The 25,520-nt window shown below is 36.3% G+C and overlaps 1 protein-coding gene across 3 annotated transcripts in view; it reads right to left on the bottom strand.

Annotated features, from left to right (window-relative positions):
• Positions 1-668: 668 nt before the first annotated feature.
• The window catches only part of LOC140162650 (peroxisomal carnitine O-octanoyltransferase-like), a 61,579-nt gene continuing 36,727 nt past the window's right edge, over positions 669-25,520 (bottom strand). Inside the window, exons 9-17 of one of the 3 annotated variants that reach the window (XM_072185928.1) lie at positions 22,497-22,601; positions 21,623-21,706; positions 20,337-20,447; positions 17,220-17,267; positions 11,664-11,794; positions 10,632-10,755; positions 5,434-5,606; positions 4,173-4,292; positions 669-3,637 (exon numbers count right to left, since the gene is read on the bottom strand). In XM_072185928.1, the coding sequence (XP_072042029.1) occupies positions 3,517-3,637; positions 4,173-4,292; positions 5,434-5,606; positions 10,632-10,755; positions 11,664-11,794; positions 17,220-17,267; positions 20,337-20,447; positions 21,623-21,706; positions 22,497-22,601 (1,017 nt within the window). In that variant the 3' untranslated portion in view covers positions 669-3,516. Of the gene's footprint in view, positions 3,638-4,172; positions 4,293-5,433; positions 5,607-5,683; positions 5,859-10,631; positions 10,756-11,663; positions 11,795-17,219; positions 17,268-20,336; positions 20,448-21,622; positions 21,707-22,496; positions 22,602-25,520 lie in introns of those variants that run through there. The other 2 variants (XM_072185929.1, XM_072185930.1) reach the window with 2 other exon arrangements.

Raw genomic sequence — 25,520 nt, 5'->3', positions numbered from 1 at the left:
TCTATCATCCTTGGTCAAAACCTTTGGACATTTGATTATTATTATGCCAGGGCAGGATCTTAGCTAAAAATTGAGAGTTGCCCGTCATTTGAATAAAATTGCCTGTCCTAATTTGACCTTTAAACCATTTACCAGACGTCTATAGCCCATTGGGGGTTCAAAGATTTCAAATATGTGTTGATATGGCCTTGTTCTACAAATTGGGTCTACTAAAAAGGTCAATTAGCTTCTCAAAACATACAATTTATAATATAGCATCTGTCAAAGGCATTAATTTTGCCCGTCCCAGGAAAACGACGGCCAGACGCTAAGACCCTGTGCCAGGGTCACATGATGCTGTGGTGTTCTATGCAGGATTTACATTCATAATTATGACTTTAATTTCAAACTTGCTACGTTGTCCTAAAAACACAATGAATTTGCCTGAATCCAATTAGGAGTAAGGACATGTGTATTGTGTAACCATTACAAATATGTAAAAAAAATCAGGTTTGAAAAAAAAAACCCAGCCTCATTTTAAAAGATCGTACATTAGGCAAAAAAAAAAAAAAGGTTTGTCTCAAAGCTCACAGCATGTTTGTTAATTCATGAAAAAAATTTTATTTCAAAATTTTTTTATTTTTTAGTTTTTCTGGAAAAATCCGGTAAAATCAGATTTTTTTCTCCAAATACTATGAAAAAGTTGGGAATAAAAAAAAAAAAAAAATCACATTTCTTTTCAAACCACTCGTGAGCTTTGAGACAAACCATTATTTTTTTTGGGCCTTATTGTTAGTACTGCATGATATAAATACACCAACAGATACACTTAAAAATATCAATTTCTACAATGAATTACCTTACCTCAATAAAAAAAAATATACACCTTATTTATACAATATACACAATATTACCACCATTTTTCTAGATGTCATTCATATTTAGATACATCTTTAAAAAAATTATATTTACCTTCTGTACGGGAGAAGGGGGGTGAGCCCGAGATGAATATAGCTAAAGAGATACGAAGCCCCATTCATTCATACCTTTGTGCAGCAATCCAGAGTTTTTCGGAACTAGAGATAGATGCCGTTGGTGGTGTCTGGCCAGATGGCGGGGGGCTATACCTGGCTAGACACGTGACGTCGCACAGACGTAACTGGTCGAGTAGAGCTGTTGATTAAATGCATTTTTTTGGCCCAGATCTATGCTGTTTCGTATATTTATCAGCGTTTCCAACCCTTTTGAAACCATCCTAAGGCATTCCATGCGCTACAATGTCAAAATTGTGGCTACATCATAGATATCTGGCTACATCATAGATATCTGGGCCATATCTGAGCATTACCAGGTCTGAGCATATGAAAGCAATTCAGGTGTTCCTTCAAAGCTTTAGTCGTGTGCTGCCACCTAGCGGTGGTTCTGGTAACGTGGCGTCCAGGTCTCCCACGGATATTGTTATGCAAACCACGCTAGCCTTGCCTGCTTACTGCGCAAATCAATTACATGCCTTCACTTCCGGGTTCAATACACTAGGGTCAAAAAGTTAACAGTATTTGCCGGCTGTGTAAAAAGAACTAACTGGATGCACAAACCAAATTACAAATACTAACTATCAGAAGACTAGATATGTTTACATGTATCCATAAAGCTGCATATTGATGCACAAATTGACTCACATTTAGATCGGTGTTGAAGCTACCCCGGAAGGCCTCGAAATATGACTGATAACGATTGATACATTATAAAAATAGGGCTGTGTATTGCTTTGTATCTCTTTAGTTATATTCATCTCAGGGTTGGACAGATGGTAAATCAAACCTGGTTAGGATTTTCAAGAAAAGTAGCAGCAGTGTGCTGCAGTTGTTGGTTGCCGGATTATCAGAGAAAAGAGGTGCAACCTGGTTGTCTGATCAGGGAATAAAAAACATTGGGAAATGACATTTGAATTCAGCAATTGCAAGTTGCCATTAACCCCACCATCGTGTATCATGGAACAGCCTTGCATGCAAACATATACTGTGCACTCTGCTATTTGTGTACTACGCTTATTTGTGTCTTCAGCACCCTCCCCAGCAATCAGTAAAAAACTGGCGGCACCCAGATACATGTCTGGTTTCTGACTGCCTGTAGTTTGTTTTTATTTAGGCTATGAGGCCCTTGCTCTGGGCCTTATGATTAGTCCATTGTAAATTTTATACCTCTCAGTGCCATTTACCCATGCTACCACATTACCTCACAATAAAACTTGCATAGAGGGTGTACAGAACCCAACTCATTTTCATAATTTTGTGACTTAACTTCTTTGAGATCTCAATTATCGCATTTTTGCAAGTTGAAAATTTCTAGGTGGGCACTTATTAGGGCATGGGTGCTTAATGGAATGAATACGGTAAATCCCATCAAAAGACTACAAAATATAATACATCAATAAGAAAATAATCTGAATGATCTTAATCACAACATGATTACATAAAATGAAAGGCAGCTCCAATTGCAAAACATAATGAAGTAAAAGCATTCTGTCGGTCCGTGCCACGTCACTTCCGGTTGATGATGCGACTCACGGTCGAGTGAAAACAAGTCCCTGATTCGATTTTTGTTGATGATTTCTGTCATTGGTATTATGTAAATTTCGACCGCAAATAGTCAGTGGAATCAAACAACCGTTTCTAAGTCTTCAGAGTGGAAGAAACTCACTTGATTTACCGTTTAGGCTATATACTGACAAACTTAAAATTAAATTCCATGGTCGAGTGTCGTTTTTTCCGAAATTGAATGTCACTCCAAAAACGTCGCTATGTAGCCTCCTTCACAGCCAGTTTCTGTTGTTCATAACAAACTGTGAGCCACATGCAGTTTGGGCCCGAGACTAGAGATCATAGCCCGGATGTTGGACCGACAGAATACATACTATATCTTGGCCATAAAACATGGAGCTCTATTAATTTAAAGTTGCTTTGTTGTCTTAAAAACATGACACATTTGACTGACTGATTCCATGTAATGTGTAAGTTGTGACATGTGTAAACATTACAAATATGTGACTTGATTTATCCATGGTGGCCAAAGGCAGCAAATTTGAAATTGAGATAATGGCAAAAATGTGAGGTAAAAAAAACATAAAATACATAAGAAAATAGACATCACAAAACTTCAAAACCAAGTAAGACCTTCGGTGTTTTCAGTATTTCAGCCTATAATGTTTGTATAAGGTAATAATTATAGTAACTCAATTGTCAAAAATGCCTCCTTTGGCTTCCATGGACCAGATCGTGTCACATTATGTCTAATCAAACTAACCAATTTCATTTTAAATTTCATACATCATGGCTTTAACCAGTAACTGATAATATCAATTGCTGACTGCTCTCAGCAAAGCAGTTACCCGTCATATTGTTAGGGTTGCCAAAAAGTTAGCCAGTTGGGCTACCAAATGCTGGCTTTGGCAACCCTGGATATTGTCCTTTTATTTTCAGTTGATAAACATCTTTGATGCCACCAGCATGCATTCCATATCCAAAAGGCTGACGTTGTTTACATCTTTGATGCTACCAGCATGCGTTGCATATCAAGAAGGCTGACATTAAGTTGTTGAAAGAATCTCTTGACATCCGTCTCTGGGCATGACTTGAAAGCTGCCATGTTGAGAGTGATGCTGCAAAATGACGACAGAAAAATAATTAGAGAAGGACTGACTATGAAACATTTCACAGTACCTACCTACATTTATTATTGACGCTTCAAACAAGGCTGCTAGTTCAATACTGACGAACAAAATAACCATTTTCGTTCGCATTTCATAGTGATTTGCGCAAAAACAATTTGTGGAATAGGGACAATTTTGCTTCTTTCGATTATAAATGGAGATCATGAGGCTATAATATTGAAATAATACCTCAAAATTGATCAAATTAATTTACAGTGTAACTCACAATAATTGAAGACCAAATTTAAAAGACTAGTTTGTGTATGACGTCCTGTCAACCAGACCAAAAATGCTGTACTGCGCAGGTCATCAACCAATCATGTCACGCCTTTGCCCTGATGTCAGACGTAATCTAGTCTTTTTAAATCGGTCTTCACTTATAGATGCCAATAATAATAATAATAAAAATTAAAAAAAAAAAATCACACAAGGCAGCATTTTGAGATATGACAGTATCTGATGCAGATGAAAAGTGATCACCTACCTGTCGTCTGCAAAGCAGTAGAAGATTCCATACCCATTGTAGGTCATTGCCATGACCATGCCATGAACGCCAATATAGCCTGTTAGACTGGTGGAGAGGACAAAGTTACCGCCACCTCCACTGAAAGCAACAATCAAATATTAGATTTATACATCTTTATTTCAGCAATATTCAAATAAGCTCTTTCGCAGTCTCAGAATTAAAGTGCACTGTGGGTAATATGCTCGGGAGATAAACATTCAGGACTTGCCACAGTATTTCAATGAGGGTGAACATTGCACTTTGTAAAAAAAGACTTCCTACAGTTTGTCCACTCTGACGTACAAAGTGACAATGCGCGTGTTAACAGTGCGTAGTGCTGCGTCTCTGCTGCAAGTCGGCACGTCCTTCAAAGTCGGCACAATGTACTTCAGAGTAGACTGACTGTATGTGTGGTTTGCATATTTTTTGGTCTTGATTTCTTTGATTCTGAACACTTGAATAAGACAAGGAAAGTATTGATGAGCTACATGTGTAGCTAAAACTGCATGCATAGAGTGAAAACAGGAAAAATCATGGGGGAATCCCTTTCAGGCGTGGTACATCACACGCATGTGTTGTTTATTTCACAAACAGACCCAGATGTTGATGCAGTCTGAGATTTCCGAAATTGCGAAAGGGCTTTGTAATAACAATCTCTTACATACATAATGTAACACACTACATGCTTGATTGTGTCTTTAATGTACGTGTATTCTAGCATTGTGCCTAGAAGGCTTTTGCAAGCATACATTGTATTGTACGCAGAATTAATGCATGAGTATGAAATGAGTATACACACACACTTTAATTTGCGGGTAGAACCTTATTGTTTTGACTAAATTTTGAGTTGACAGTGCAAATGGTCAACAGAAATCAGGTAGAACCATAAAGTGCCGACTCCGCCATGTTTGCATGTCACTCATGGAGGGCAAAATAATGTACGTCCGGATGTCGCCATGCGCCAGGCAAACTTTAGTTCAAAGTGTTTGGTTGTTTACGTTCTATATGTAATGAGTTGTGCCAAAAATGCATGCTAAGCGCTGAGTGCACAAACTTTGTAATACTGAAGCTTATTAATGCAAATTATTGTTAAATTTTGGGCTCTTGCCGAAATATTTTACCACAATATTGAGGTGAAAGAACAATATGGTGGCTGTACCATAAATTTACAGCATTACATGCAGGGCAATTTTGAGTTGGTACTCTTTGGGTATTATCTCTTTGGTTGGTCAATACAAACCTTTTTGTGAAAGCTGGATCTGTGAATATCTCTGGTATAGATATGCCTTCTTCTTGAGCAAGGATTAGGAGCCCCAGGAGGTGTCGGTCACAGCCATCTCCATTGGCACATTCCTTGAGTAACAGAAGATGCTTGTCATGTGCTGCCTTTAAGAGTGATACTTTATCTGCATTCTGAGAAAGATTGATGGCAAGTTTATGCAGGAACTAAATACCAACAATTACTAAATATTTATACTAGGATTTGGGCAGGTAACCATGTCCTTACATATCACAATGTTCTTTTAGATGGTCAGGACCTTGGCGAGTTGGATACTTTTACTATCATGGATTATGTTATGCCATAAAATGCTGAGCTTGTGTAACACTTTATGAATAAAACCAGATGTGCTGCTAACTCTTTAAGAGTGATACTTTATCTGCATTCTGAGAAAAAGATTGATGGCAAGTTTATGCAGGAACTAAATACCAACAATTACTAAATATTTATACTAGGATTTGGGCAGGTAACCATGTCCTTACATATCACAATGTTCTTTTAGATGGTCAGGACCTTGGCGAGTTGGATACTTTTACTATCATGGATTATGTTATGCCATAAAATGCTGAGCTTGTGTAACACTTAATGAATAAAACCAGATGTGCTGCTAACTCTTTAAGACTTTTTTTAGAATAAATCGAAAAGTTTCTTACAAAATTAAAAAATTATAAACAGGTAGCACATTTTGCTTGACACAACTAGCCCAATTTACAATGTCATGTATATATATACATGTATGCATGTATTCATCAATCTTCCATGTGAATTTTGCAATATTTGGATCCTGGCTGAGCCTTTCATTCACATACTGTCATTTACTTACCAAATTGTGCTGTTCCAGTTGAAATCCATACCCACTATGGAAGACATGACCTTAATCTCCCACACAAATTTAAAACGAAGGCACTCATTCGGGTAACCCTATTTGAAATTCACACTCCCTGTGTGGGAGAATAAGATAATGGGGGGGGGGGGGTATGGATTTCAACTCAAATAGCCCATTAGCCTATATTTATAGCAAGACAAAACCCTTCTATGTTACACTTTAGGGAGATGAAAACAGTAAACACTCCTTTCTAATTTTTTCAGTAGATTGAATCATCAAAATTCAATCAAGTATACCAGTGGTGTAGCTATATAGTAGGAATTTCAATTGAATGAACACAGCTTTCAAATACAGCTGTACTCGATCCAACCGTGATTGTATATTGCGTATTTTAAACTACAACGCGTACGCACGACCATGGATACAATACTAACCAATCACAAGTGTGTTGGCATGGTTGGATTCACTTCCGCATTATAGTCAGGGAGTGAGAGCAGTTTAGGTAGAATTAATTCCTCAATCGACGATTTTTGTACCAGCGGGTGTAGAATATATCATTTGTAGTATTGTATAACAAAAATCGACTAAAATCTGCTTTGGGCAAAAAAAATTACAAGCCTTAGAAAATTGCACTTATTCTAACTTTGAGCAAGTTTAATTCCGAAGAGGTAAATAGAAAATACTTTTGCGAAGCGTGGTCGCATCAGCCATCGCGACGGCATTACGCGCTGATACATGAGCGTCAAATTGCGTATATTGCGCATACACCGTGTTCCGCGCTAACTCACATTTTATTATCCTTCCGCACACACGGTTCGCATCATTGATTGCATATTTTGCCATTCATTGATAGCGGACTGTTCATGTCTGTTTGCCAATGAAATGTAGATTATTAATTGGGATCTTCAGCATAACTGCTTTCAAGATACTTGAAGGTGTCGATTTAGTATTAGTCTAAATAATTATATTATGCACCTACGCTGCCTGCTATAATAGCCCACTAGGTCTAGGCCTATTATTAAAAAAACCCAAAAAACATGTCTCTCGTCCTCGGCTCTATAGTCCGGGTTTTTAAAAACAAAAAAAGAGGAAGAGTTGCTTTTTATTTCTTATGAATGATCGCAAAATTGGTGCAAATACAAATAAACTTAGGGCTGTTTTAGCGTATATAATAATCTATAATGTCTAGGAAAAAAAGACAAGGGCTTAGTTATTTTTGTTGTTCTGAGATGTTTGGTTCTTTTAAGTGGATCGTAGGCCCCCGGGCGTAGGCCTATACCTATAGGCCCTACATAGGCCCTCGTGGTCCAGGGTAGCGTGTAGTACCGATGCGGTGTGTCCCGATTACCACATTTTCCCTCGTGAAGCATGAAGTGCCAAGATGATGAAAGTCTAGGAGAAGTAGGCCTAGAGTAGAAAATGGATTTGTCAATCATAAGAATCTAAACGTTTTTTACTTCAATCTTGTAGAAAAAAATCTATTAAAGCTATATAGCCTAGGTTAAACTAAGTTCCGTCAACTTTCGCTTAGAAATAAAATAATGTTTGAGCAAGGTTGTTTTAACGATAATCCGCCATCGATTGTCAGTGACTCAAATCAGAGGATGATTTAAGCACTTCCCTGCAAGTCTTGCGGTTAGCACAGCTGTGTGAGTGAAAATGACACCACTGCCCGCCCACTGCATACACACGTGCATGGTTAAATTTGAATTTGGACAGATATATTGACAGTAAAAACACCTTCAAAAAGTTTGAAGTTTGGTCGATTTCACATTTTATGTTATCTACAGAAGGTGTGAATTATCCTTCATGCATACATCACTTTAGATCTGAAATCGACCAAGTAATAATGACACACGGGCAATTCTAAAACAACATCTTTTGCACTGAGTTCAATGGGATTTGAAAAGTAAAGTGGCAGTTAAAACTCTAGTGATAACACTTTTACAGTGCATGATGGGGCTCCCTTAAATCATCCTCTGGACTCAAATGGAGCGATAACATTTCAATCAAATCTATATAATAGGGCCTAATAGGCTCCCGCGATATCACATGTGTAAAAGCGTGTGCCAGCAGTTATGCAATGACGTAGGCCTATAGTCCTATATTATTAGGCCGTCAGTTACATTATACATTAGGAAAATAAAAACACGATAAATCTATACTGCAATAGCAAAATAATTGCATAATAGGCTTTTATACCAACCAGTTATAGGCCTAAACCAATCTGTTAGCAGACTAAATCATCGGACCAAATGGTTTGTAGACAGTGGCGTTCTAGTGTGCCCCCCTGCCCCCGCCAAGTTCGGCATGGCCGTCGGTTCATGATGTAAGGCCGTCGGTAGACGGAAGGCGTTGGTGAAAAAAACTGGGTTAACAATAGATTATTTTTTACCCAGAGTGACAGAAAAAAGGGGAGAATACCGCCTATTATCCTTTTTATTATCCTTTTATTTATTTTTTTTTTTTTTGCTCTTCACTTTTTCAAACCATGCACAAATTTTTGGGTCAACAAATAACAACTTCCGTCGGTACATTTTACAAGTTATGCCCGCCCCCCCCCTTCCAAACTCCTGGCTACGCCACTGTTTGTAGACCAAATAGTTTGTAGACCAAATGGGTTATGGGTCATTAGACCAATTGAATGAGCCCCCGGTGGTAAAATTTCCGAACGGCCGCCAAAAATCGCTTACTCTCCCCCTCTCGGCCTGTCAAAAATTGCTTGCATCCCTCTCGGCCCGCCAAAAACCTTTGCCCCCCCAGCCCCTTGCACATGCCAAAATTTTGGGATCCCAATTTGCAAACCTTATATGACCTTGCCCCCCCAATTTCACCCTCCTCCAGGGCTCATAATTATTGTACAGGTCTAGATAACTATTAATTTCCGTTGTAGGCTTCTTGCAATGTCTGATATAGTCTGGCCTATATACCAATTAGGCCTAGGTTTAATGACTATAATTAATTGGTGAACGACATCAATGTATTTTATACATCAAATGTATTACTTAGGGCCTAAATATTTATTTTTTCATATCTATTCAACAAATGGGGACATCTGAATTCATGTACGACGAACAGGTAAAAGTTGCAAGAACTTCAAACGCGATTAGGGCCTATCTCAAAATGGCCATTTTGTGATACGCCACTATTTCATCCGAGCGACAAATTATTGCACAAGGTGGCGATCAATTAGACACCGACTTCGCGTGATGTGTTCGTGACGCTCTGGTTTACGCAGTATGCAAGCCAACACGCTCACTTGTTGCGCGAACGCAATTACAAAACAGTAAGCGTCGACGCGTTAACCATGTTTGCGTAAATGCGGCTCAAAAGTCGGAAACGTTCGTGATTTGTGTATTTTTGCTGTAAAATAGTGATTTTCAAATGCCTGTAGATTTTTTTGCCCAGGGTGGATTTTGGTCGATTTTGGATATGTGATAGAATAATTGCAGCCACGTCTACCAGTACAAAAATTGTCGATTGAGGAATTAATTCCAGCAGACAGCCTTCCCAGAGCTCTCTCTCCCTCACTATTATGCACGCACATCAAACTATGCCAGGCTGTGTTCATTCAATTAAAATTTCCACTGTAGTACTAGGCCCCAACAGTACATTACAAGGTCGATGTTACACGACGATCCACAGGGCTGAGTGTACCAACAGTCCAGGGGAATAACTATACTATATATGTGACGTGTCATGTCAAAAGGAGACACTTTTGGGCAGGATCGTAAATGGAGAAATAGCCAAAAATCTGCTGGTGGGTGATTTTTTCACAATTTGGGTTTGTTGCTAATTTGCGATGTTATTATATGTTAAAAATATTGTCTGATAGTTTCAGACCGGAATGTAACTGGCATCCTGTATTTTTTGAGACATTTTTCAAGTTAAGTCCCACTCTCAACATTGTCAATAATATTTTTAAAGGCCGATATCTCAATTTCCTATTTTATAATACCATAACTTTCGAACTCAATATCTTTGCTTAGGAATGTCCAAATTCATTTGGGAAAACGGCGTTGCGGAGCAAAATATCTCTATATTTAAGATATGTAAAAACCTCAAAATTCATAACCTGCCCAAAAGTGTCTCCTTTTGACATGACACGTCACATATATTAACAAAATTGGCTACAATCTGTAATGGGCTTCTACCCTTTCATCTGTTTCAGACCAAAATTAACCAAATGTTTACACATAAATGCATTAATTTTCATACACTCCATGCACCACCATCATAATCCTGTATAAATGCAAAGGCTGATCCTAACCTAAAAACCAAACCCTAATCTTCTCTCAGTTTATTCTAAACTCTTCCTCCCAAACCTACTTACTGTTTTTGATTTGTCCTGCATGGCTTTTGACCAGGTTAATGCTTCCATTGTGCAGGACCTCACAGTTTCTGTGCGTCCGTGGTAGTATTTTCGTGTAGTGGCTGTTTCATATGTGGGTGCTGGCCTGCAATTAGATTGTAAACAAACATTTTGTTCATACAGTGTGTCTCAGAAAAAGAAATACGGGGGCAATCAATTTGGACATTAGTTGAGAAATAGCCAGAATCAAAAATATTAAAAACAGCATGTATCCCATCTTATTATTATACACATGAAAGGCCCATTCAGTGATTTTCTCATCCGGACAATTGTAAAATTCATCAGAATTCAGATTTTGATACCTTGTCATTGTCATTGTCATAGATGTGCTAACATAGCCTGCTAGTAGTTCAGCCAAAAGCCATGTAAGAAAGACAAAATAAGACATTTTACATGAATATGTAATTACATACTGACAGTATATAAATGAGCTACATGTACATGTGTAATTCAATGGGGTTTCAATTTTGTCAATAATGCTGTTTACTTATTATTTTTAAATTCATTCAGAGATACCTATGACAATTTTAGCAACTTATCCTATAATTTTTAATTTTTTTTATAATTTTGCTGGGATCACTGAATGGGATTTTAATTTATTTGAATCGGTTGACTGGTTTTGAAGAAATGAGCGATATAAACAACGCAAGCAACAAATCACTTCATTCCAAGTTTGAAAGAAAGATCCTGTAACACAATGTACCCTAGTGATGAGTCCCTCCTCCCATCCCAATGGGCTATTCCATTTAAAATCCACAGTCCCCCTGTGGAAGATTTAGGAAATTATCTTCCACAGGGGGAGTATGAATTTCAAATACAATGAACCCATTAGCAGCTCCATTTAAAATTCAAATGGAGCTGCCTCGTATGTTCATTCCATTGAAATTCATACTCCCCCTGTGGCAGATGTTTCAAAAATCTTCCACAGGGGTGGTGTGGCTTTCAAATGGAATAGCCTAATGAGTGCTACTTTTTACCCAGAATGCTACTTACTTGTTGTACATGCGATAGTATGTGTACTGGAATGCCATTTGCAAGAATGCATCCGGATGAAAGCCCTGAGCACGGATCCATTTCTTTCCCATTGATGAATTCTGACAGTTCATTACCTCTGTAATGTTGGCCTTTATTAACAGAAAAAATTGATATATTTATCAGTTAGTATTATTATTATAGCCATGATATTTTAATTGTTTCACCTCAAAGTGAAATAAAGTGACTACTCCCCATTCCAGAAAAATACCAATTTTTTTGGATTAAGAAAATGTTATCAAGTTCTGCCAAATGAAACATAGCTCAATCCTAATCATTCATTTAGTACTAACTGGAGATAAAAGAAAAAGTTAACTATTTTATCAACTTCTTGAAAAAAGAGCTAAAAATGCATTTTTAGCATGTTTTCTGACAATCGAATCACAACAATCAAAGACTTGCATTCAAAATCTTGAGTATATGTGGAAATTTTGCGAAAATTAACACTTTTTTGTGTAACTTAAATTAATTGATTGGTTATAAGAATGAAACATTAGAATGCATACATTGAAATTAGACTTCGTACAAGTCTCAAGACTTGAATGTCGCCTAAACATGTTTTTGGCCCTTAATATACAAGTCTGACCAAATAGTGAAATTTACCTTTGATTGTCAGTTAGAACTAAATGAATAATTGTGATTGAGCTGTGTATCATTTGGCAGAAGTTGATAATATTTTTTTAATCTCAAAATATTAGTGCTGTATTTTTCTGGAATGGGGAGTACACGTCAGTGCTTTCGAATGGTTGCATCTAAAGCATACAAACAAACAGCCTTGGATATACATGTGATACAGGGTTACCTCGTGTGATTTTATTTGAGGGATATGATTCTGCAAGCAGCAGAATATATCGATCACTACCAAACTCAAAATGAAACAAAATTTAATTACATCACAGGTGAAAATAAAATGTCATAGCAGTAATAGTAAAATAAGAACTCGACATTCATTGATCATTTATCATGGTCTACAAAACTTGCGGTGACACAAAGTGAGGGTCACAACGTTGAATTACATCATGGGGTGACAGTTTTTACAAAACATTCTGCGTTGAAATCCATACAACCCCCTATGGAAGATCTTTGACACAAGGAGTGTGAATTTCAAATGGGTGATTCAACCTGTTTGAAATCTACACCTGTATAGGAAATTAAGGTCTTGTAATCCATAGGGGGTGTATGGAATTCAACTACATTGTATACGGTCCACAACTTAACACAAGTTTGCCCCTAATACTTTGTAGAATAAGTCTAAAAATATTTTTTTACAAAATCTAAAAAGATATGTATAGCCCTATTTGTTTTACACATGTGGATCAATTTATAGCGCCACACGTCAGTGCTTTCAGTCACAATGGTCAATTGTGTAAGAAAAGAGACTGTTTTAAAAGTGGCACCTGAATCCATAGCAGTCAGGTTTTCTTTAACAAACACATGAATAGACCTGGCCTACTGCATTGTTTGAGAGCTGACTCCTATGGACTCATATGCAACTTAACACTGTTTAAAACAGTCTCTTTTTTGACATAATGAACCATTGTGACTGAACGCAATGACGTGTGATGCTATAATTTGGTCCATATGTGTAAAACAAATACGGCTACCCATACCTTTTTACACATTTGCATTCTGTCAAATATTTTTTGATTTATTTTAAAAAGTATTTAGGGGGGAACTTATAACTTGTGGACCCTATAGCTCAATCTATGCATTCACTGCTTGTATATCACATCAATACACTATTGGTGTAATAACCAAGCAGTGAATATAACTCTTCACATACTGTAAGTGCTTGCTGAACTTAAATCTAGGACTGCTTGTATAGGTAGGTGTTCTTAACTGGTATGTTACATGCATCACATCATTCATGATACTAAATTGCGCATGCACACAAGAACACAAATTGTACTGATGATCAATAAAGCTTTTTAGACTTCAGCACAATGTAGATATCAGTTGATAAGATACACATATGAGACCCCCAGGAAGGGTGCATCATTTGTCTGAAGTGTATCATACTTTTATATGCCATGAAATGTATGACTTACATTCACATACAACTGACGCACCTGCATGTAAAAACAATTTAATAATAGACATCTTCTGTAAAGGGATGAACATTGACATTGGTCTTAGCTAGAAATTGAGGTTTGTCCTTCATTTGAATAAAATTGCCTGTATAATTTGACCTTTAAAATATTTACCAAACCACTACAGCCCAGTGGGGGTTCAAAGAGTACAAATATGTTTTGATATGGCCTTGTTTTGCAAATCTGGTCTACTAAAAAGGTCAAAGACTTTTGCAACACCTACATGTTGGCCAAGGCACTGCTGTCCATATTGACACCATATAACACACTCACGACTTCTACAAAAATGTATATGCACCTTTGTTTCTTGGGCGTGGCCTTACCAAATAGTGTTTTGCCGGTAAGGGACGCATCCATAATGTACCCTCCCTGGAGTCTCATAGTGTATCTTAAAACTGATAGGTGTATAAATGTGGCACAATTTGATTTATCCAGGGCTATGGAGGATTTCATGATATACATAGGTAAATTCTTACTAATTTGTTAAGTTATGACCTTTAACAATGCCAGTAAATATAAGTTATTATCTGTTCTGACTTCGATGACACCTATATCACTTTCAAAAAGGTATCAGAGTGGTTTGATGAGACAGGTGTCCTGTTCAATTCAGAGCAAATCAATCAGGGCTTGAAATAAGGAGGGCCCAAAAACCCGAAAATCAGTGAGGGTTAAATGGCCCACAAAAAAATAACCATTTTTTCACTTTTTTTTTTTTTCATAGGTTAAAACCAATGGCCCAAATTCAGGGCCCACAAAAATTTGTGAGGGCCCTCAAACATTTAATATCGAGGGCTCCAATGGCCCTCAGAAATTCTGGCTTATTTCGAGGCCTGGAATCAATGCTCTATTGATAACATGTTTACTTGCTCCATTGCCTTCACACCCACAAACCTCCTCTGACACTGAATGGAAATTGTCCAGTGTGATCTAGGTGTCAACATAGTTGGTACGTATTATAATATCGTTTTGCTTCTTGAATCTAAATTTCACAATTTGACCCGGTTAGAAAAAGTAACAGTAAAAACGAACAATTCGATTATAAATGTGCTTTTGCATCATATGATATGAATGATTAATATACTATGAAACATTAATGATGGCCAAGAAAGAAACTTCTACCCGCATCAAGAATTATCATGAGTTAGCTGCTTTAAACAAGACTATTCATCCCTGTGTTATCATAGCTGTAAATATAAGTTTCTTGGCTCTCCCCATTCAGGGTGAGACTAGTTGCTTGTTTGATGTACATGGCTTTCCTCATTTTTCTTGCCAAAAGCTAAGTCTTCTGTGTTGAGGACTTGGATCATAAATCCTGACAGCATTAATTACACCGCTGGGGGACGGAAAATGGTTTCTTTGACATTTTGGGTTTAAAAATGCAATTATTGTAGACTAGAGTTTGATCATCATTTTAAATGTAGAAGCCCATTAAATTAAAACATCAACATTGAATTCCATCTTTGTCCTGGGCTGATATTGTTGCTCTGTGATTTGAAAATTCTTTACTTCCAAAGTTTTCTAAGTTATCCAAAAATGGTCATGATTGTATGTACAACTATTTTTTTCTATGCAATTATACATTCAGGGATGGATCCAGGATATCAAAATTGTTTAAATGATCACAGGTTTGTGCGAGTATCAATTTTTTTTTTGCATTAAGCTGATTTTGTAAATTGCTGGGTGGTAAGTGCCCCCGGCTGGACAGAAAATGAATCGGCATCACTACATGAAATGTGGCTATACATTATTATACAGAAAGAACAGCTACACTAAAATTAAAGAAAAACTGCAAACAGCAATGGTAACATGCTCTACAGTGGGTGTACCAAACAGAGAAGTAGGTCCTATTAGCAAACTAGTCTTTTCAATATAATCTCAGATTATAATTTACTTTCATCGTACTTTTGCTTCCCATTTCTGATACCATTTGTAATGCTCTTGCCTTAAAGATTCAATTTTATGAAAGAGCAAGTGTCCATTATCTCCTACGCTTTGGCTATAAATCCTAAGACGTACATGAAGCTATGAATTCAGTTATAACTCTCTTTTAGTGTCAACGATATTATAACCAAAGTTTATCAACTCAAAATTGTACCATATGTAACGCTATGACAAACCCACCATCTTGGTTTGTTGCTCATGGAAGGCAGATAGTGTACCTCTGGCATTAGTCTGCATTAGCACGAAAGCGAAGTATAATTTGCATCTTTAAGCTTGATCATTTCAGTCAGTGCATGGGGGACACCCAGTCAGTCTGAAACTTCATCAGTCCGAACCCTCGTCAGTCCGATATCCCGTTAGGGTTAGGGTAAAGGGTTAGGGTTAACCTTAACCCTAACAGGATTTCGGAAATTTCTCTACAATGTTGGTACCAGGAAAGAAAGTATACTATTGTGATTTATCTGACAGGTAAAATAACTAAAAGCAGATGCAAAGGATATTAATGTTAAAAGAAAATATGACATATTATTATTACTATGAAAACTTTGAAATCAAAATATGACATAATTAGATTCAAAAATATTAAGACTATTTTGCCACAAAGAATCCTTAGCTAATCTCCCATGCAATCTCCCTTTAAAGACACAGTTCAGATTCCTATGTACAGCACTGCCAGAGATGAAAGACTCTATAATGCTTTGGGTACCAAAACTCAACCTATTATACTCAATTCTATACCTCTACAGTCCAAAATCCTGCACTGCCATTTCTCCAAATGGACTAATCCATTTAAAATCCACACTCCCCCTGTGGAAGATTTTGGAAATATCTTCCACAGGGGGGTATAAATTTCAAATGGAATTAACACATTAGGCAGCTCCTTTGAATTTCATACACCCTCTGAGAAAGATTCAACTTGGATCTTCCATAGAAGGAGGGTAAGTTTCAAATAGAGTTAGCCAATGTGCTAATTGCATTCACTATGAATAGAAGTTCTTTCCAAAATCTTATACAGGGAGAGTATGGATTTTAAATGGGTTAAGCTCAATGCATCACCTGAGGGCACACTATTCTGCAATAAAACACAGTTAAGCGTAGCAGTACATTCTACACATAGCATTACGCTTGGTTAAGCTTTCTGTGATCCCCGCTGTCATATGTACGCCCTCCACCTTGAAATAAACAACTTAAATTATTTGGGCAAAGAATTAGTATTTTCTCCTTAAATCGCAAGATTTTGCGGTAATAAAATATAAGGTGTAGCATTATCCTTTACACGCAAACAATGTGTCCTCGGCAGAAAAAAATGGAAATAATGGATTTGGCTGCACCTCACTATAATTATCTATGATTTTACTGCCTCAAACACATTATTGTGTTGTAAATGATACTGCAGTATCCTTTATTTCTTACAGCAAAGTACAATTAAATAGAGCTTTCTAAACTGTGCCTTAAAAGTGAGATTATAGAGTGCACAAAAGTATACCTCCTCCAAGTGTGTAATGATGTCATGCAGTAATTCCACATCTGAAGCCTGCAAAAGGAAACCAAGTCAAAATTGTTTCATCTAACCCAAGCAGATGTTTATCAAATAACTTTCAGCTTCAAATCCGATTATTGATATATATTTTTTTCTTCATTTTTAAACTTTCCAGACCTGTCATACCTAAACAAAAGTAACCAGAGTTTCTGACCGTGGCCTACCAATCCTGAAAATCTGAAATCAGTCTGCTTATCCATTCAAGAGATGTATGATGGTACGTACACACATCTTCATATTCATTAGATACAGGCATCCCTCAAAATTGAGTATTACTGCACCTTGAATATTAATATGGCAAGGTGAACTAAAGTGCTAGTGATGAGCATGATCAAAGAAAGTTTATTTTATACAGTACTTCGTGCAAGTAAAAACAGCATCAGCAATTATGGAAGCTGGATGCCAGCAAGTCCACGCTGAAATGCTTCTACGGATAGAGCTGCAATGAGGGATGGAGGAAGATCATTCCATACCTACGGACATTGTAAAAACAGTATACCTCACAGTGGAGGTACCTAAATATGTTTAAGTAAAGAATGCAAAAAACACACAAAAGAACGCAATATATGGAGTTTAATCACAGTGGCCCAAGATGCTTCATATAAACCATTTAATAATCAGGGATGCACTACACAACCTCATTATATAAGCCTACATCTAGAGCACCAGTGAATCCATGATCCATTCTCTATCTGAAACCTTGTTTTCATTGCTCAAAAGTTCCTCAAGTTAGCTCAATTTCCCAAACATTTTGTTTTTGAGAAACTTTCATTGGCAGCAGTTTTATTTGGAAAAATGTATATTTTATGAAGACTAGCCCAAACATTACATAATGGTTAATACTTTTTTTCTCCAGAAAAAAACCAATTAATGGGAGTTATTATCTACATGTATTCCAACATTAATTAATGACACCTCTGTCAGAGGTATTAGAGGGATTTGATGAGACAGGTGCCCGGTTCAAATGATTGATTTCAGATTTATTTGCGCTACTGCATTCATGAACCGCCACTCACAGTCAATGGAGTTTGTCCAGTGTGACGTCACCAATTGAGACTGTAGCTGGAACGCACAATAATAATTTTTTTCTCCAGAACATTTTTATTTGAATTATAATAAATCTGGAATTCCAAAAAATCCGGAACTCTTACATCCATGCACACACATCCCAAACAAATTAAAAGTACCCTGAATGCAAGAAACATCAAGAACATTTTGACTTGCTTTCTATTTTGCAAACAACAGACAGTTGAAAATTCCATTCATAATACACAGCAGCCACTACTCATCAAGTGTTGATAAAGGTAACAGGTGGTGCTGAAACGTACACAAGTAAGTGCACTATCTGTTTTGTCTACTGACATCTAACCTGTGCAACTTCTCAGGCTGAATTTGTTACAATAGACCTTTCAGGAGAAATTTTAGGAAAAACACTTCCTGGCAATTTGAATTTATAAGAAATTATTGGGGATAAATTAGTAAAGAAGCTTTTAGGACACGAATACATTTAAGAAACTTTTTTCAATAGAAGCATCGTTGGATTGAAAAGGTCATTGAACCTTTGTCAGGTGTGACTCTGACTTCTTCTTCAGGACTGAATATTGATTCAGAGTCACACCTGATGATGAAAGCTCAACAACCATTTCAATCCAACTATGCACCCATCAAAATCTTGTTGCTTACAATATGTAAGCAACAATATGTACCCCGCCCATCCTTTGGATGGAGTAGGTTTTGTTTTTGCTTGAGTTTAGATTGGTTATGCCATGTATTTCTGCTGTTGAGTATAATTTTGTTTGTGTGTGGGAGGCTCATGGATGTGTTTACATCGATGAGTCTCTCACACAGTCTACACTGGCATCTCCATCTTTGGATGGAGATGGTTGTGTACCTTTTTTGAGATTATTAGTGTCATTTTTATTATGTTAAACTGTATTTTTATCTTGTATATTGATGTATTGATGATGCCGGTGTGAGGTGCACCGACAGTCCCCCTGGGGATTTTGTCGGTGGGCCTCTCACTGGTGTTATTCTTGCCATTCTAATGTTGTTTGCTTGCAGCTGGTCTGCTGTTTTATGCATATTATTGTTTGTATAATTCTTAAGTTAAAATCATTTATTGTAAATTAAGTTTGGTAGTTTTAAATCTGTAAAGCGCATTGAGGAATCTGAGATTCACAATGCGCTATATAAATGCTGTTTTATTATTATTATTATTATTATATGTTTAAGGTGCAGAAAATCTGCTCAATTGATTAGCACAATTAAGGGAGCAAACCGAAAGATCAATGAAACCCTATGAACCAAATTAGTTTGAATTTGAGTGTGGCTCAGTCAGGGCCGTTGCTAGAAGAGGGGGGGTGACACCCCCCAATAGACAATTTTGTCGGCCAAAATTGACTGTTTTTTGGAAAAATCCATGTGATTGTGGGCAAATGTAGTCAAAGCTATGTGTGATTGTGGGCAAATTGCAAGGGTATTAATTGTGCTGTTGTTACGTAATATAGCTATTGTTAATGTTATAGTAGTTACTCATAAATTTTTTGACTCCAACGTTTTAGCCCTTTTAGGGCGCTTAGCGCCTATATCCTTTTTTTTTTTTGGGGGCTCTTCACTTTTTCAAACCACCGAAAAAAAAATTGGGGCAACCTTTTTGGGCTGTTGAGGAAGGCGGCAAACATTGATTTCCGTCGGCAAAACATCCTGTACACCCCCCGAATCACATTGGTCTAGCGATGCCCCTGGGCTCAGTACATCGAGGTTCATGTTCCAAGCAGATGTACCAATAACCTCATCAAGGCTATGAGAAAGTCAGCAAAAAAACATGTTTTTCATACTAGCTGATTGATCAACTAACCTGATGAAACCCTTTGGCTATTATAAATTCTGTTAACTTTTCCTTTCACCGCAACAGCAATTTTTCACTGCAGTGTTGATCTGAGGGATGTTGAAGAATGTCCAAGTAATCACAACACACTCCGACTACAACAATAGGGTTCCATTAATATTTTGATTTTACCTCTAAATCATGACATTTTTATCATTATGATTTGGGTAACTTACATTTTTGTTGTATGTTTCTGTTGCATGTGCCAAGTCATTCTTCACCCGTTCATCAACTGTGAATACCATCCTCTCTGGCATAGGTAGATCTGGTGTGACACTATTTGAACCCTACAGAAGTAAGTCACGTAATACAGTCAAGAAATTGACAAAATTACAACTTGCAATCCCAGGAGGGGGGTTTCTCAACTTCGGTTTGGGTAGGGATGTGTGGTGTGGCCTCTGAAAAGCTACCTGACTTTAAACTAAATTTGATGAAAAACAGACCCGAAAATAATGGTAAAATTTTTGCAAACTTTGCTAACAAATAAAGAAAAATTAGCATTTTTTTGAAAAAACACACATAATTTGAGGGCTATCAATAAACCAAAATGTTAAAAAATGTCCCTCGAGTCTAAACTAAATGGAAGAAATGCACCCCGAATCTGCCGCATATCCTCGTACCCTCATTTCCACAAGGACTATTCTAGGCTGTTCCAATGGTCTGTTGACAAAATAGGTTATTCCAGTTAAAATCCATGCAAACTCTATAGAAGACATGACCTGAATCTTCCACACAGGGAGTGTGAATTTCAAATGGGAGTTACTAAATGAGTCACTCCTTTTCAAATCTACACCCCCTGTGTGTGAGATTAAGTTCATGTCTTCCATAGGGGGTGTATGGATTTCAACTGGAATAGCCCAATTCCAGACTGGTATACATGCTCTGACAAATTATTAAAAATAGGCTTGCCCAATCGGGCAGCCTCAAGCCCATAAATCAGTTGTCCGACTGTGCCCGAACGATTTTAACTCGACTTATGGTGATCTTACAATATTTTGCACTCATGGCCTACAGAATTAATGTACATGGATCTTGCACCACTCTTTTCTAGCCAGAATTTGTAAAATATGTTTAGGAAATAATCTGGCAGTTAACTTATTTTCTAATCTAAAACTGGATGTTTTATATAATTGTAACATTAAGTTTTACTGAGGTAACTAAAATATTCTTAGCCGGACTAGATAGGGCCTTTTGACTGCAGCAATCCAAAAAAACTATACCCTAAAAAACTGCTAAACCCCAGTGACCCCCCATGGGCCCCACCCCAGGGGAAATAGTTGCCCTATTTCCTGATATAAAACCATGTAGTATTTGTTTTATTAAACCAAATTTTGGCTATGGGGAAGAGGTTGTCATGTAGATAGGGAAAACAATCGCGCAGTGAAATAGGTAGTTTGTGAATGACCAATAAGTGGCATGATTTGCTCATGAATATTTATGAGGTGCAAGAATATATACTTACTGGCCAAGCGCCTGCCGTGTCAATTAGGTTCTGATGTATCCAATAGAAATGATTCACTAAAACAATACCATCAGCTGGTGCATGCTGCAAACAGAAACAAATTCATGCAATATACAATTTAAACAATAAATAACATTTTCATATTGTCACAATTACAGTACATAAAGCTTTGATTTTTCCATGGTAAGCAAGTTTATTATATAGTATACATTACAATCGTGTAAAAATTTAGAAAAAAAATTGGGGGGGTGCTTCTCAGCAAATGTTACTATCCGGGGGTCAAGATTGACCAAATTTTGACATCGTCATTGGTTTACCACGTAAACACAAAACTATGACAATTAATTCCAAAAGTGTATCTATGTTATCAAGCAATATATTACTATTCTAAATCCATTGGGATGCAATAGTAATATAAAGTATTGTTTTTCACTCTTTTTCGTGTGTGGCGGCGACGACATGTTATGATATACATGTGTAGACAAAACATGTGCATATCTGTAACATTGGGTGGTTGGTGCAATGGTTAGAATGTTAGACTGCCAAGCAGGATTCTCGAATTTTTGAATTCCTATTTATTTTTAATCCAAAATTTAAGCCAAAAATGCACCTCTCAGGGGAAAATATAGCATCCAATGTGACAAGCAGCGTTGCCATCACATTGTTTGTTTTTTGCTTACGATATTGGCTGTTGCCGTATTAAAATGATATAGACCACAATCGTCTGGTTACTATTGCTTTAATAACTGCAAATCATGGTAATGCCTGCAGTAATTATATAATTAACTGGCATTCTTTTAGCTGCAGATTACTTTATCTGTTGTGAGGAATTTGTAAATTTGTAAAGAGTTATTTCTTAGTTATTTCTACTCACATCACCATTGCAGCATATAGTCCCATTTTCATGTACGATAACACCATAAATTTTATCAAAAAATCTGTTATGCACATTTGGTCCATGCATTCCCATGGAGTATAGCTGAAACAGCAAGAGAAAAAAACATACAAAGGTGATTTCAAAAATGGTCACAAATGAAGGTTCTTGATTTTTTTACGATACCTTATTCCTCAAATGATTTGCTAAGCATTTGTTTTTTGTTTTGAAGATATAATGTAAAAAGTTACTGTTTATCTAGATAGGGGTACGGACAGAACAAAATTTATATTTCTTGAAAATAAAATAAAGCAAAATAAATGCATTGGCTAAATTTGGCTTATGCATCTGCAATGGAAATAACATTCAGCCTATACATGAAGCAGATATGATATCTACCCATTCAATTCAATTCAATTCAATTCAATTTTATTTTTTTCCATCACATATAACAATATATATCATAAAACAAGATATTACATATTAAATATAATTAAAGTTAAGTAAAGAGCAAGATATCATAAATATCAAAAGTTTTTTATAATAACAATTACATTTTAAATACATGTGATGTGGATGCCATCAAAAACGCTAGGCGTGAGGCTGATGGCACCCAGAGTTACAACATAAATTATACATTAGAAAAAAAAACCACAAAGATTTATAAATAATTAATTTGAATAAATGAACTAATGTATCTATGAAATAATAATAACATTAATAGGATGTGATATTACTTAGAAACATGTGTGTACCCCATGAATATTATGAAGAAAAATATTGTTTTGTAAAACATCCAGAAAAAAATGAGGGTGCAGGGCAAACATCCATGGGGATTAGGGAGATTTATGTGACTGATGCGTACTCATTATTGATTTTCTCAGAATGGTATTGATCCAGAATGCAAGTCGTCAAATTTTTTTTAAAGGAGGAAAGGGAACAAGAGTTTTTAATTTTGTCTTTCAGTGAATTCCAAGTGGTAGGTCCCTGGGTTTTGATTGTATTTTTAGCTAGCTGTGTGTTTGTTGTCGCGATGTAAAGGTCAAGGGCCTGTCTGGTCTTGTAATTATGGATATCAGAATTAGTCATAAAATGATTAGTTGGTAAGTCGTGTGGTAGGAGGTCATGGTGGTAACGATACATATGCGTTGCAAGTTGAAATGTGTAAATATCACGAATTTTAGTTTTTTAAGGAAATAAAAGAGGAGTTGTATGATCCAGCCAAAGTGAAAAGTACATGTTCTGATGATTTTTTTTGCATGATAAAGAGGGATTCTAAATTAGTATTATTTTTGTCACCCCATACCAGTGTACAGTAGGATAAGTATGGCAGAACCAGAGTGTTATATAGTGTTTGGAGGGAATCCTGGTTTAAGAATGGTCTGACTTTTCTGATTATGCCATTATATTTTGAAACTATTTTGGATATGTGGGAGGTATGGGTCTTCCATGAAAGGTTGTTATCAATTAAAATTCCAAGAAATTTAGTTACTTCAACTTTTTGAATGTGTTTGTTATCAATCTCAATGTTAAAATTATGATCAGGTTTATTGCTATATTTATTTTTAAAGATCATGAAGTTAGTTTTGTCTATATTTAAAGAAAGCTTATTTAGTTTAAACCAGTTCAAATTTTCTTAAGTTCTATGTTTATTAATTTTTCTAGTTGTTTCGGTCTTTGTGGGAGAAAAGAATATTTGTGTCGTCAGCAAAAATAATAAAATGGGAGGAAGGTGATGAGAGTGGGAGGTCGTTTATATATAAAAGGAATAAAAGTGGCCCAATGATTGATCCCTGGGGAACACCACAAATTATATCACCTTCAACAGATTTATGATGATTATAAACGACATACTGTTTTCTTTCAGAAAGATAATTTTTTATCCATAGATTGGCAAGACCTCTGATACCGTAACTATTTAGTTTGTGGAGAAGTATATCGTGGTTAAGGGTATCAAAGGCCTTGCTTAGATCTAGGAATATTCCAAGACTATGAAGTTTGTCGTCTAATGCACTGGTAATTTTGCAATAGAGGTCGTTCATCGCCATGTAGGTGGATCTGTTTGGTCTAAAACCATATTGGTGGGGGCTTAATATATTATTTTTTGCAATGAAGTCAAAAAGCCGGGTGTAAATTATTTTTTCAAGTATTTTGGAGACAGCAGGTAGTATTGAAATCGGCCTATAATTACTGTAAATTTGATTATCACCTGATTTAAAAATGGGAATTACTTTGGCGATTTTTAGTAAAGATGGGACAATGCCCGTTAGTAAAGATCTATTGAATATATGTGTAATAATAGGAGCTATTTCATTAATTATTGTTTTGAGTAGTTTAGTACTTATATTATCAAAGCCACTACTATTGCTAGCCTTAAGTTTTTTAGTGATATTAATTATTTCCTCGGGGGATGTTGGGTTAAGGAAAATACTGTTTTGTTGATTTATTGAATTTAGTGGGGAAATGTAGTCATCGTCCGGAGTAGTTATTTTATCAGCTAGTTTGGTGCCTATATTGGTAAAAAAGATGTTGAAGTTATCGGCTATTTTAGTTGAATCGGTATTTTTTTCGCCATCTTTATCTTTAAAGAAGTCCGGTAATTTGGTACGCCTATTTCTACCTAAAAGATTATTTAACGTTTTCCAAGTTTCTTTCATGTTAAATTTGTTTGATTCAATTTGAGCGGTAATATGGGATTTTTTGGCTGTACGTAGTAAATTATTTAGTATATTTCTATATTTAGTATATTTTAGTTTATTTTCAGCTGTAGGTTTAGTTATGTACTTTTTATATAATTTATCTTTAGTTCTAATTGATTTAACAAGGCCTATGGTGATCCAGGGCTTACGTGGTGATTTACGTTTAGACATTTTAGTTGTTTTTATTGGGCAGTGGATATCTAACAGGTCAGTGGTTTTGTTAATGAATTTCGTGTATGAGTTTTCGGGATTTTCATCTTGGAGTACAAAGTCCCAATTAACGAGCGAAAGGGAATTTTTAAAACCTTTAATATTATTCGGTCTT

The sequence above is a fragment of the Amphiura filiformis genome, chromosome 10 (assembly GCF_039555335.1).
Source record: "Amphiura filiformis chromosome 10, Afil_fr2py, whole genome shotgun sequence".
NCBI classification, from domain to species: domain Eukaryota; kingdom Metazoa; phylum Echinodermata; class Ophiuroidea; order Amphilepidida; family Amphiuridae; genus Amphiura; species Amphiura filiformis.
This window is presented reverse-complemented; position numbering and strand designations above follow the sequence as displayed.